The 12,249-nt window shown below is 44.4% G+C and overlaps 1 protein-coding gene across 1 annotated transcript in view; it reads right to left on the bottom strand.

The window, feature by feature from the left end:
- Positions 1-3,998: 3,998 nt before the first annotated feature.
- Positions 3,999-12,249, bottom strand: part of PTPN14 (protein tyrosine phosphatase, non-receptor type 14) — a 61,540-nt gene continuing 53,289 nt past the window's right edge. The window contains exons 14-18 of the mRNA XM_018572700.1: positions 11,067-11,285; positions 9,558-9,686; positions 6,479-6,713; positions 6,236-6,399; positions 3,999-4,407 (exon numbers count right to left, since the gene is read on the bottom strand). Coding sequence (XP_018428202.1) covers positions 4,279-4,407; positions 6,236-6,399; positions 6,479-6,713; positions 9,558-9,686; positions 11,067-11,285 — 876 coding nt within the window. The 3' untranslated portion in view covers positions 3,999-4,278. The remainder of the gene's footprint in view (positions 4,408-6,235; positions 6,400-6,478; positions 6,714-9,557; positions 9,687-11,066; positions 11,286-12,249) is intronic.

Below are 12,249 nucleotides of genomic sequence, written 5' to 3'. Positions count from 1 at the left end.
GGGGGGGGGGGGGGGGAATCCCTACATGCAACACTGTCACCTGTAGGACGCTGACCGTTACACGCATCCAAAGATACAACATCATCAACTTTGTAAACATTAGTAGAAGTGTGTACTGATGACCATGTGACCGCCTTGGAAACCCGAGAGCCAGACGTTGGATGATAAAAAGCCCAAGACACGATAACCGTTCTAGTGGAATGGGCCATGGCAGGACAAAGAGGTGCCTGAGGTCTGACGGTATAGGCCTAGGTGATGGTCTGTCTAATCTCTTTCAATATAATGGCTGAGGAGGCCGCTTAGCCTTTGCCTAGGCCAGTGAAACTCCTACCACCATTATGACATCCAATTATTGAAGCAATATTTTCTTAGGATGTTCCAGTCAGGCACAAAGGGAGCAGACCATCCACATTTAGTTGAAAGGCAGAAACCATCTTCGACAAATAGGAAGGCCAAGGGCAAAGAACCACCTTGTCTTTATGTAAAACCAAAAAAGGGAGGCTTTCAAGACGAGGATGCCAATTGTGAAACCCTCTGGGCTGGGCTAGGTACAAAGACAAACATGTTTGTCTTTGTACCTAGTGTCCTACTCCTGCAGGTGGCACTATAACCCCAATGGTCAGATCTTCACTGTGTTCTTCAATGAATGGAGGAGAAAATCATGTCTCCTCCCGTCAGACTGGGCTGTGCTGTGTGACGGACCTGTGTATATCACGGGATTGGATGAACAGAAAAACAAAACCTTTGGCAGGTAAAATAACTCATATGTATATTTCCGGAGTTCAACCTTAAAGCTCATATCCAGGCACAGTTATTTTTTTACCGCTATTAAATTTTTTTTAAACTCAACATTAAAACTGTAATTTTTTTATTTCATCCGGAGCGCTCCGCAAGCTCCACTAGGCGCTGCTGCTATGTACACCGGGGAGCTGCACTTCCAGCTCCCTGCTGCATTGAAACAGTGTCCATCATAGCCACTAGTTCCGGGGTTGTGTCTCCACCCCCCTCACAAAGCACAGTGATGGCGCTGCATCTGTGAATGGCACAGGAACTGGTGTCCATCACACTGTTTTGAAGCAGAGGGGAGATGGGTGTGCAGCTCACACTGTACATTCCAGCAGCACTCAGCAGAGCTTAGAAAGAAAACATTGTTTTAATAAAAGTAAAAAAAAATATTTCACAAAAAAGTAAAAATCGCTGTGTCTGGAGATGGGCTCTAAGTACGCCTGACACATGATATGCATTTCTTTATTCTAAAAACAACGTAGAAGATAAAACACAACTTATTTGGCCTTACAATACAGACAAATGTGGATATGGGTCATACAAAAAAGTGTACACTCCTAAAAGGCAGCGCGCACACTCCTAAAAGGCAGCGCGCACACTCCTAAAAGGCAGCGCGTACACTCCTAAAGGCAGCGCGCACACTCCTGAAGGCAGCGCGCACACTCCTAAAAGGCAGCGCGCACACTCCTAAAGGCAGCGCGTACACTCCTAAAGGCAGCGCGTACACTCCTAAAGGCAGCGCATACACTCCTAAAGGCAGCGCGTACACTCAAGAGCGTCTATCCCGTAATCAAATGAACGTTTTTTTCCTTAGCTATATAAAACGTTGCCAGTCATATGTCAGTAGTTAGATCATACAGTTTTATCTTCACCTCACAAAGACGGCAATGAAATGCCCCGATTGTGTAATACAAACTCTATACAGAAAAAGAACAATATATCGGGGATATTTACATAAAACAAACCATGACAATCATATTTTCATAACCACAAAGCCGCAATCCTCTATCCCAAATAAAAAAGACAAAATACCCTTTGATAGCACATTGCAGCCCTGGAATCCCAGCTATGCGCTCTTACACAGAGATGATGTCAATACTTGTTTGTAACAACAGGTTTGAATTGATAACTTCTCATTGGGCACAACGGGGCCTAACAATTGTCATAGAAATAAATACTATGTACAGGATTCAAAAACAACTACTTTGCCCACAATGTATGTCTCCGTTTTGGAAGGGGTGTGTGTGTAAAGCTGGCCATACACCTTACAATTATCTGCAGACTTTCTATGGTCAGATGGAAAAGGTGCAACAGATTCCTCCAACTACAATAGACTGTGTGAATGGGGGAATCTCCACCTGGGCCAATCTGTTGCACTTTTTCCATCTGACCACAGAAAATCTGCAGATAATTGTAAGGTGTGTGGGCACCTTAAGGTGTATGGGCACCTTTAGAGCAATCAAACTTTCAGTTGAAATCAGCTAAATCTATTCCAGGTGGATCAAAACAAAAGGTGTGCAAAGTCTTGCAGTTTGTCTTCATTAGAAAGCAGCCACAGCCTGAGTAGAAAAGCCTGTCCCCTGCCAGCATGTTGAAGAGGAGAACCCTTGCTCTGTGTCAGAGAAGTGGTCTCTCTGGAGAGGTCCTACATGCCCCTGCTGAGCCAAGTGTGTAACTCTACAAATGTGCTTCCCCAGCAAGGATCATTCTCTACAGCATGCTGGCAGGGGACAGGCTTTGGCAGCTTTTTTTAAGACAAACCGATAGACTTTGCACACCTTTTGTTTTGATGCACCTCAAATGTATTAGCCGTTCCAACAGAAGGTTAACTTAAGCTTTAATCTGGAACTGGTTAGTGACCCTGCCCAGGACCCCAATGGGGGCAATCTTTCCCCAAGTACAGCGTGAGATTATGGGATTCGTTTTTCAGCCACTTGAAGGACAATTACACTCTTGTATACGCCAAAATATCTTGTTTGTTAAAAAAAAGTGCCGAGGCGCTGGCCCATTGTACTGAATCTGTTTTTGGCTTGAAAAACGAAACACAACCGCAAAAAAATCTAATGCAAGTGTTGTAATGTACGCTGTGCCATACGACTTAATAGGGCTGGCTTACTAAAGAAGTAAAGGCTGGTCACTTAGGGCCCATTCACACCAATTGCGGTGCGTTCCAGAGCAGTGGCTGCTGAAACACACAGCAAATCGCACACTCAACTCCCCCCTTCGTTCTGGGGCGTGGCGGTGCATTGCAGCCACGCCCCCCGCCCGCAGTGCGACCGGACGCGTGGCCCAGTTTAGACGCAAAAAAAATGCTGCATGCTCTATATTTTTTGCTTCAGAACTGGACCGGAACGCAGGCAATGTTTTGCCACGCATCCGATCGCACAGCAGGCAGGAGGCGTGGCTGCAGTGCCATTGACTTCAATGCACTGCCACACTCCCGCCTCAGAACAAAGGGCGGAGTTTAGTGTGCAGCTGCTACCCCTCTGGAACGCACTGCAATTGGTGTGAATGGGCTCCCTAGCAAAGTAAGTGTTAGCAAGTAAGGTGAACCTCTGCATACACATAATAGAAGTCACCAGCACTCGATGCTATGTGCAAGAAGTAAAGCACTTTTTATTCAATCGTCACATGCGTCATGCAGCCAACGTTTCAGGGCCTCGCAGGGTCCCTTCTTCTGGGTGACATAACGTTAGCTGTATGACGCATGTGACAATTTAATAAAAAGTGCTTTACTTCTTGCACACATCGAGTGCTGGCGACTTCTATTATGGACTGTATCGGACACGGCGCCATCCGTGTTGTCACTTCAAGCACCAATCTTTCAACAAGGTCTGTACGCTGTATGGAGTGCAGGTGATTTCGTATTATCCTCTGCATACACAATTGCGCAGCAAAAATCCTTCTTTCCCCCCTAGTATCTTGAAGGTTCACCTTACTTACCAACGCTCACTTTGCTAACTGAACAGCATTTCCTTCTTTTGTAAAAATAACCGCCATGTATCCAGGTGACTGTTCTGAATTATAAATTAATTAGGGTGCCTTTCATGCGTCATATGTCCTTTCTTATGTCGAAAAATAAAGTTTATACCCAAATAGTCACATAAAGGTCTATGAAGAAACACAACAGAAGAAGTTCCGCAATCAGAGAAAGAATAAGCATTTTTTTTGTATCCCGATTTAGCTTATCGATGTGTTTTATATTTTTTCCATATAACTTTTTATTGCTTTAAGATATAAAAGTGAGAATTTCGAGTTAAATGTTCAAAAACCGGCAGCATTTTACACATGAAGTGTGGTTCAGTGTACTGTTCACCTTTTGTTTTACATAAATTAAAAGAAAAAAATAAGTTAACTTATTTAAAAAATAAAAAAAAATGACATAAAAAGAAATAAAAAGTTGCCTTCTGTACAAGAGATCTTAACCTCTGGGAAGGATGTTTCCACCTGGGACTTCTCCGAGATATTTTAGGGTTACAAAAAAAGAAAGATTTAAATGAGTCTTGAGCTTTCCAGGAACTGGATGAGAAGTTGATAGACAAATTTGTATTGCGCGATGGTCTGAATCATGAACATTCTCTGTTCCCGGAGATAATTTAGCATCACTGGGATTTCAATTTTCTGTTGAGGGAAAAACATACAGAGAACTCAGAGACACACGGATCCATGAGAAACAAAGAAATAAGTAACTTGGTGTGCAGTCTGGGTCAGGATAAATGATGCAATACAAAACTTGCTGTGGGTGCAGCCAATCACAACAATGATCTGCAGCATCCGGGCACAGAGCAAAGTGAGAGTTTCCAAATTCATGCTGTAGAAGCGATTTCGAGTAGGACTCCAGCCAAAATGATTGTTAGTTTTGGACCGAAGGGAAATGGGTTAAATTGTTTGTAAAAAGGGAAAAAACTGTATTTTTAGTTTTGGACAGCAAAGGAAAGAGTTAGGTCTCATTTACACGGGCACTCCTAGGATTAACTTTTTCTAAATGCAGGGGAAGTGATCTGGGCGCTCAGCCACATACGTTTAGTCGCATTTAGAGCTTCTTGCCAGATCACGGACACAGAATTCTATTTTCTCTAATTGCAACTAAACCGAATAAAAAAGGTAAACACAGGGAAATGCAACTTTTGAATGATACCATTAGAAATTAACCTGTGGAGGAGGAGAGCGGGCATCAGGGACGTGCAGTCAGGTGAGGCAGAGCCTCACCTAGTATTATGGTGGAAAAAGCTGTCAGCTTCAAGTCTGAAGCTGACAGCTTTTTCTCCATTCAGATCGGCTTGTAACAGATTACACAGCATGGAAATCCTCCCCGATGCGTATCTGTCATGGACGGAGTACTGCCTGTTAATTACAGGCGGCGCTGCATCCAGCTTTTGACAGCTAAGTTAGGTTACACAGCAGCAGGCTTCCCCATTGCTTGTGTAACCTAACTAATGAGGCAAGAGCTGTCACAGCCTCTACTCTGTGTTAGAGGCGTGAGCTCTGTGGATCGCTGGGACCAATGGCAAAACGATATTGGTCAATAAAGAAAAAAAACCCACTGAGGCCACCGATCTCGATGCCTCAGCAGTGACGAGCAAGTGAGGGACAGGGAGGCTCCTCCCTTCCTCCTTCACACTAGGTTGGGGGCGGGGCTTCGGCGGGCAGGGCTTCATCGGGCAGGATGTGCTGGGGACGAGGCTGGGGATGCCTCATCCGGACCTAAAGGTACCGCACGTCACTGGGGGGCATCCTCACTATCTGTTCTGGTGGCCACCATCGAGACAAAGTGAGGGAAAATCCAAAATTTTAGGATTGTCATCAGAATAAGAGATGAGGGGACATTTTCCAATGGGACACTTGTTCTGGTGACAACTGTGCAAGAGCACACCTTCACTTTAAGAATATTTCACACGCATAGACAGAAAAAATTACTTTACAGGAGTTTTAATGTTTCTGACGCTATTCAAAAATTCAAATAACAAATGTGGCTATAGATATATATTAAAGCCGGACTGAGATATGAGAGATTCCCACCTCAGTGCAGCTCTGTATTCATTAATAAACATTTTGTTAAATGAAACTGGTCTTAGTACAGCAGGAGGCTGGGGGTGTGTTCCGGACCAAACTGCCTGCAGAAGTCCAGCACAAAATTATGGTGCCTGACAAGAGTGTTTGAATCACATGACTGGCTGAGCCAAATAAAAATATATTTGGCAGAAAAGACAAATACATAATTAAACTGTGTATTTAGCTACGTGCCTGGAATTCAGCTTTATGGGCCCAGGAACCCATTGTAATGAACCCAAAAAGTCAGGGTTAATTGTGGAGTGTCCTGGCAGAACTTGAGGTATGAAAAGGTCTTACTGCTGTGGTCATTCACTCAAGTGTTTTAAGCATCCTTGACATGAATACCTCCATTGTACATGGCACAGTGCGGTTCTAACAAGATGAAGGGCCTACTTACCTCATTGTTCTCCAAACACCGCATCATCAGCTCGGTCAGGATGACCACTCCAGTTCTTCCCACACCGGCGCTACAATGAACCAGTACCGGAGGATTGCAGTGGCTGCTACTGTCCAGCATGCTGTTAGCGTGACGACGGACAGACTGGATCTCTTCCAAATACGCTGCAGAATGTAAGAATAAATTATTAAACCAGGAAAATCATTATGTCAAATGCCAATGTTATTGATTTTTAAATCTTACATAAAAATCCTTGGACCTCTTCAGGACAGCCGTGATCAGGCCAGTCGGTAAACTGCAAATGCCACACTGTCCTCTCTTGCCCAGACAGAAGGTGTTTGATCTTCAAGCCAGTCGTTGCATAGCAGCCGGAATCCGTGCGAAAGTTGGTGGTCACTTTGAACTTTCCGTATGTAGCGGAATTATGTCTGGATCCCAGCTTGGGCCAGTAACGGTGACTCTTGGCTCTTCCTTCCTCCTGCAGGAGTATATGAAAATTGGTAACCAAACAAAAATAATCAATTGGGAAGAAAAAGTGGATTGAAAGTCAAAACTTTTTTTTCATTCTCTCACCATAACCTGTACGGTTATACTATCGCTAGATCCTAAGCCCTACTCCATGGAAGCTACGCTTTCCCTACATTGCACCGATTGCCAAAAAGCCAGAAACAACTGTATGCAGTTTGGAATAAATGGCTCAGAAACAGGGGTGGACAAATGAATATGGAATTCTGGGAAAAGTGTGTCCAATCCAGGAGCCAGCAAGTTTTGTATTTAGGAGTCAGGCTCATTGACAACAACCAGAGAAAAAGTTAGGCATCAGCTGTCATTTTGAAGGAGCATTGGCTAGCTGGCTCCTGAGATTTGTCCAGCCCTGCTCTATAGTATTAGCAGAGCATTAAAGCACTGAAGCCTCACATGTTAGTGTCCAAACCTATTAAGTTAGGATCTGCAGGACGGTGATCAGTAGATCTAAGTACAGGGGGTAGAGAGAGACATCAGTGCAGACATCAATTCTGCTCCCCTAATGTAGAATACTCTGCTGTCAGTGTCCAGAGCTCCTGGGCAGGACCTAAATGACGCAGGTCCTAAAGTCTCACACCTCTGCCAGTTTCCTCAGCTTCTAGGCAGGAGCTGTAGGATGCTCAGTGGATGGAGGTCCATAGGGGCAGAGCAAGGTCGAGAGCCACACAGTAAACTCAGCATTAGAAGTTAGAATCTTCCATCACCATGTCAGAGCTGCCGGAACTAGAACTAAAAGGTGGGCGGCGGGAAGACCGGTCACCTAACACAGATAGCAGGCTGAGGTTACTGGTCAGCAAAACAGCTTTGAAGATAGTTAACAAGAGAACAAGGCTTTCTCTTTTAGGGAAGTGTGCTTCCACGTTACTGAATGTTATCCTTTGTTCCCGGAGTTCAGTTTTAAAAATACACCCGAGCAGCATTCCCCCCACACTTCATGCGGGCTGTATTGGGCATCTTACTGGAAAGACCAATAAAGATTTGCCAATATTCTCATGTATAGTGAAATGACTACAGATTCTCTTTATCGATTATGTAAAAATAATTATTATTAGTCTTTAGTTTTGGATAGAGTAGGGAAGGGTTAGACCCCTTGTCAAATTTCTATTGCAGTCAGTGTCCCCATTAAGGACATCCACCATCCCCCCCCACCCCCCACCCCATTTGTCCTGGCGACCATCGTCACTGAAACAGAAAGGGGAAACCCAAATGTTTTGGCGTTGTCACCAGTGCAAGAGGGGAGAAAAAAAACCTCCATTGGGGACACCTGTTCCTGTAAGGTAGGAATTCTCATTTCCAAGAGATTTCCACTCATTTTGCAATGTGTCTCTAGGACAGGAAATGAAGGGAAATCCGAATCCCCCCACAGTGAGACACATGTAGCAAAGTCTAATCCGATTCTCAATCTAAAACTTTTATTAATATCACTTGAATTGTGAAAGAAGCATGTTTGCTAGTATACACAAAAGTACAATCTATATGAAGATGGATCCAGAGTTTCTGGTGGCCAATAGTCTTTGTTGCAGACCTCATTCCAAGCTACATGGGAAAAAGCTCCTAGTTTTACTTGGCACTCCATGAAACAAGCCGTATTCCCGGTGGTGATAAGGGTTGTGGAATGTGATGCTGGCCACCGCCAGCCGGCACCATGACACAAGTGACACAATGGCAGAAGGAAACACAGCTTGGGGTTGGCGCAGAGATGGGATTGTTGTGTTTGGACATAACCCTGTAATGTCAAGGAGAATTCCACAGAAAGCTTACAAGATTAGAACCTTTGAAGCTGGAAGGAAAAACATCTACCCGTATCATAATAAAGCCCAACTCCAGACTAATCTTCTTTTAAAGGGATAGTTCAACTTTCTACAAAAAATGAAAAGGTGAGCTAACTCACAACACCCTCCCTGCCGCCCCTTCCCCAGTCCCTGCTGCACTAAGCAGATATACTCCCAGGGCCTACGTCAGTCAATGTAACAAGCCGAACACTGTAGAACTTCACTACACAACCCTGGAGGCTGGCAATTGGTACTGGTCAGCACTTCAATGTATATTGCACTTAAAAGGAGAACTATGGGGTCAGTGTTTTTCTCCATAGTTCTCCTTAGGGTAACGGGAGGACACAAACTAGCGTCCTCCCGTTACCCAAGGCTCAGTATACCGCGAGCTACAGCTCGCGGTATACTGAGACGCTGCAGCCGGAGCGGATCCCGACTTAGACGACGGGATCCGCCCAGCTGCGTGAGTGACAGCTGGCTCTGCCTATCTAGAGGCAGAGCCAGCTGTACCCGCCCCCTCCCCCGTCCGTTCCGCCAGTCAGCGCTGGCAGATCGCTCACCTCCCGATCTACTGAGCCGACCTGTGACAGTCTCATTGTCACAGGTCGGCTAGAACTATGAGGTGAGTGAAAAGCACTCACCTCAGTTCTCCTTTAACATGAACTATAAATGCACTTTAAATAACAAAAATTGGCTCTGTTGTCCAAATGCAGCGGTGCTTGGGGTATGTGTGTTAGAGGACATGTCTACTATTCCTTCTCCAGTCCCAGGCTAGCATTTGCTTAGCCCAGTGGTGTCAGTGTAACCAGTAGGCTGAAAATGCCTGTACCACAATAGGTCCTTGCTGCAGGAAGAGCATGACAATGCTGCTGGAATGTCAGCAACGATCTTAAAAAGTGTTGTCAGCCTTCTCCTGGAAATTATATAACGCGACTGCATTGTTAAAGCAAAAGGCATTTCACACAGAAAAAACAGTCAATTTTGCATGGACATACATTTTAAGATATGACATATAACGGACTAACCTCTTCAGCTGTCACCATGGCAATGACATTGACTCCCTGCTCCCACACCATCTGCCAGAAATCATGGAATGTTTGAGGTAGAGGGCCCTGGGTGGCGATGTAGTGCCATTCTTTATCACCTACTACCACCTGTGTAACAAAAGATCTGGACATGAGAAGTCTGCACAAGGTTTGTCATACCTTGTAAGTGTAAGTTCAACAGATGCAAAACATATCAGTCCAACTACAGCCAAAACCTCATCTCATTTTGGATAGGGTTGGCAGAAGATCGAGCTTCTGTTGGTTATTTTATTGTCCTTTGCTTCCCTGTAGGAGACGTATCATAACTTCCTGCCTTACTTTTAAAGCTGGAGTTCAGCTTTAATACTGCTGCTGTAACAGTTTGAGGTCTACACCATTTGACCATTACCTTCTGTACAGGAGAAAACCAGCTGAGAAAGGGAGGGTTCAAATAATAATCAGTCAGGCTCAACTGCACTTCATAACGTTGCACATCCAACATGCTGGGTGCCACAAGGGGTGGCCTTCAGCCAGCTTACAGATGAAAGATATTGTAGCCAGGAAGGAGGCACAGGAAGCTGCAAAACTGAATACTGGTGGTATGCCTTTGCTGTATAGCATGGCAGGGGTGTGTTATCACAAGACTGGATGTAAAGGATGATATTTTGGTAGGTACAACTGATCACATTATATATTCTGCTTGGCTGGAGATGCATTTTAATGGCTTTAACCCCTTTCCAACTGCAATGTGTAACCCTCCTCAGTACAATGGCCCATGCTTAGGATACATTAACATCCTCCCATTGACAGCTACCAGCCAACAATGTGTGCAGCTGGTGGCTCTCAATTATTGCCGTCACAGACAGCTTTGCTACCTACTAATGATCATGAATCAAATCGGAGATGTCGTCACTAGGTCAACTGTGAAAGCTGAAACCTTCAGAAAGTAATAGTTTAACCTTCCAGATACTACTGCAGCCTAACCATTCTATTGCACACTGTAATTGTCTGATACATACATACATTTGTATGTATGTATGTATGTATGTAAACCATACATGTTATATATAAAAACACACACACATTTTATTTTACATTTTGGCCACTTTTCAGTCGGTAAGTAGAGTTTTAAAGGCATAAAGGCAATGTTCCTTAATGTTCCTGGCATGGCCATCTAGACTTCAATAACCGCTGGGCATTAAAGGGTTGAAAACTTGTGCTCAGAGTCACTGTACGTCTGTGAAAAGTGTGTAGCTCAGCATGGGGAATTGAGTGATGTGTGTGTCTGTGTGTAACTTAAATCACAGTCAGATCAGAATTATGTTGGCTTTCACTTTGTAAGGTTCCATTCCATGTAGATACTTGAGAAGGGATTCCAATAGATCATTAGAAACAGAAAATTTATCTTCCACACTAGCGGTTTCCATTGGGAATAGGGCTGCTTGTGAATGTATGCAGCACCGAGTCAGCCTATACACACAGGTCTGCTTCAGATATACCTTCTCTTACCTTTATATGTGATGCATTGATGTAGCCAGTGTGGTTTTCTTTGGTGGGAACAAGCTCTACTCTGTTTTCTTCGTAAGGAAGGACTTCGCGGACTCTGTTGCGTTCTACGTTTTCGGGCAATGTTGCCGTGGTGAAATCGCCATCTGCCTTTCTCTTTGGAATCTGTTCATACTCTGTAAACACCATCCCTTCCTCCAGCTTCCTCCTCAAGGCCTTACACTGCAAAGAAAACACCACCATGACAAATCAACACATCATGACTCAGCTGGTAAGAATGGCACAAATTCTCCGGGGAAGAGATAAAGTAGCTATAATGAGCCCTTGGATGAATAATGCAATGACTAGGAGTCAGGGACATTGCAGCTCAGGATATATTCTGTGGGGTGACTCATTCAGTGTATTAAACACAATAAATCTGAGACCGCGCTGAGAGGTACTTTATGGGGCTGGAAGATAAAAGTGCATCTAAAACCAAGAACAAAAATGTCATCTTTTGTAACGTACGGTTCCTTATATATGGTGGCCTTGTTTCCATCTGGTGATCCTGCCAGAAACACGTAGCCTGTCCTAGGGTGACATTGCTCACTTGCCGCACTTTACCTATGGAGGAACAGCATCGTCACCCTAGGACAGCAAATGTGTTAAGAATACAGAGCACATCTCGCGTGATTTCTGGCAGCATCACCAGGTCATTTGTGCACAGATATAATAAAATCCTTTTAATTATATATTTGATACTCTGCCTTTGCCCATGCAGTGTCAATGCAAAGGCCCCACTCCGTCATACTCCCCTTATCTGTGCTGCCTCACCGATGCTTGCTTCTCTGCAGCAGGCTCTGAAATGATGTCACTTCCCACATCATGTGTTTGAGCCGAGGTCTTGGCTGCTAGACCCAGAGCACTGGCACAGGGGAGGGAGTTGCATATCCAGAAGTGTTGGGTATCATCGCTGCAGATGAAGAGCAGCAGAGGAGCACTCGTAAGGTCATTATTGGGGACGGGGGAGCTTCGCAAACACATTGTCACAAGCACAAGGTGACAAGGTCTCTTAGAGCAAATACAAAAATTATTGCAAAGATTTACAAACTTTAAAAGGAAATCATTACTTTAAGTAGGCTCGTACTGGGGTGCTCTTAAAGGGAAATTCATCTTTGCTGCAGTTGCACATGAGCCATTAAGCCTC

Source organism: Nanorana parkeri, unplaced genomic scaffold (assembly GCF_000935625.1).
Source record: "Nanorana parkeri isolate BGI_ZX_2015 unplaced genomic scaffold, ASM93562v1 scaffold1, whole genome shotgun sequence".
NCBI classification, from domain to species: domain Eukaryota; kingdom Metazoa; phylum Chordata; class Amphibia; order Anura; family Dicroglossidae; genus Nanorana; species Nanorana parkeri.
Note: the sequence above shows the minus strand (reverse complement) of the source record. Positions and strands in the feature narration are given on the sequence as shown.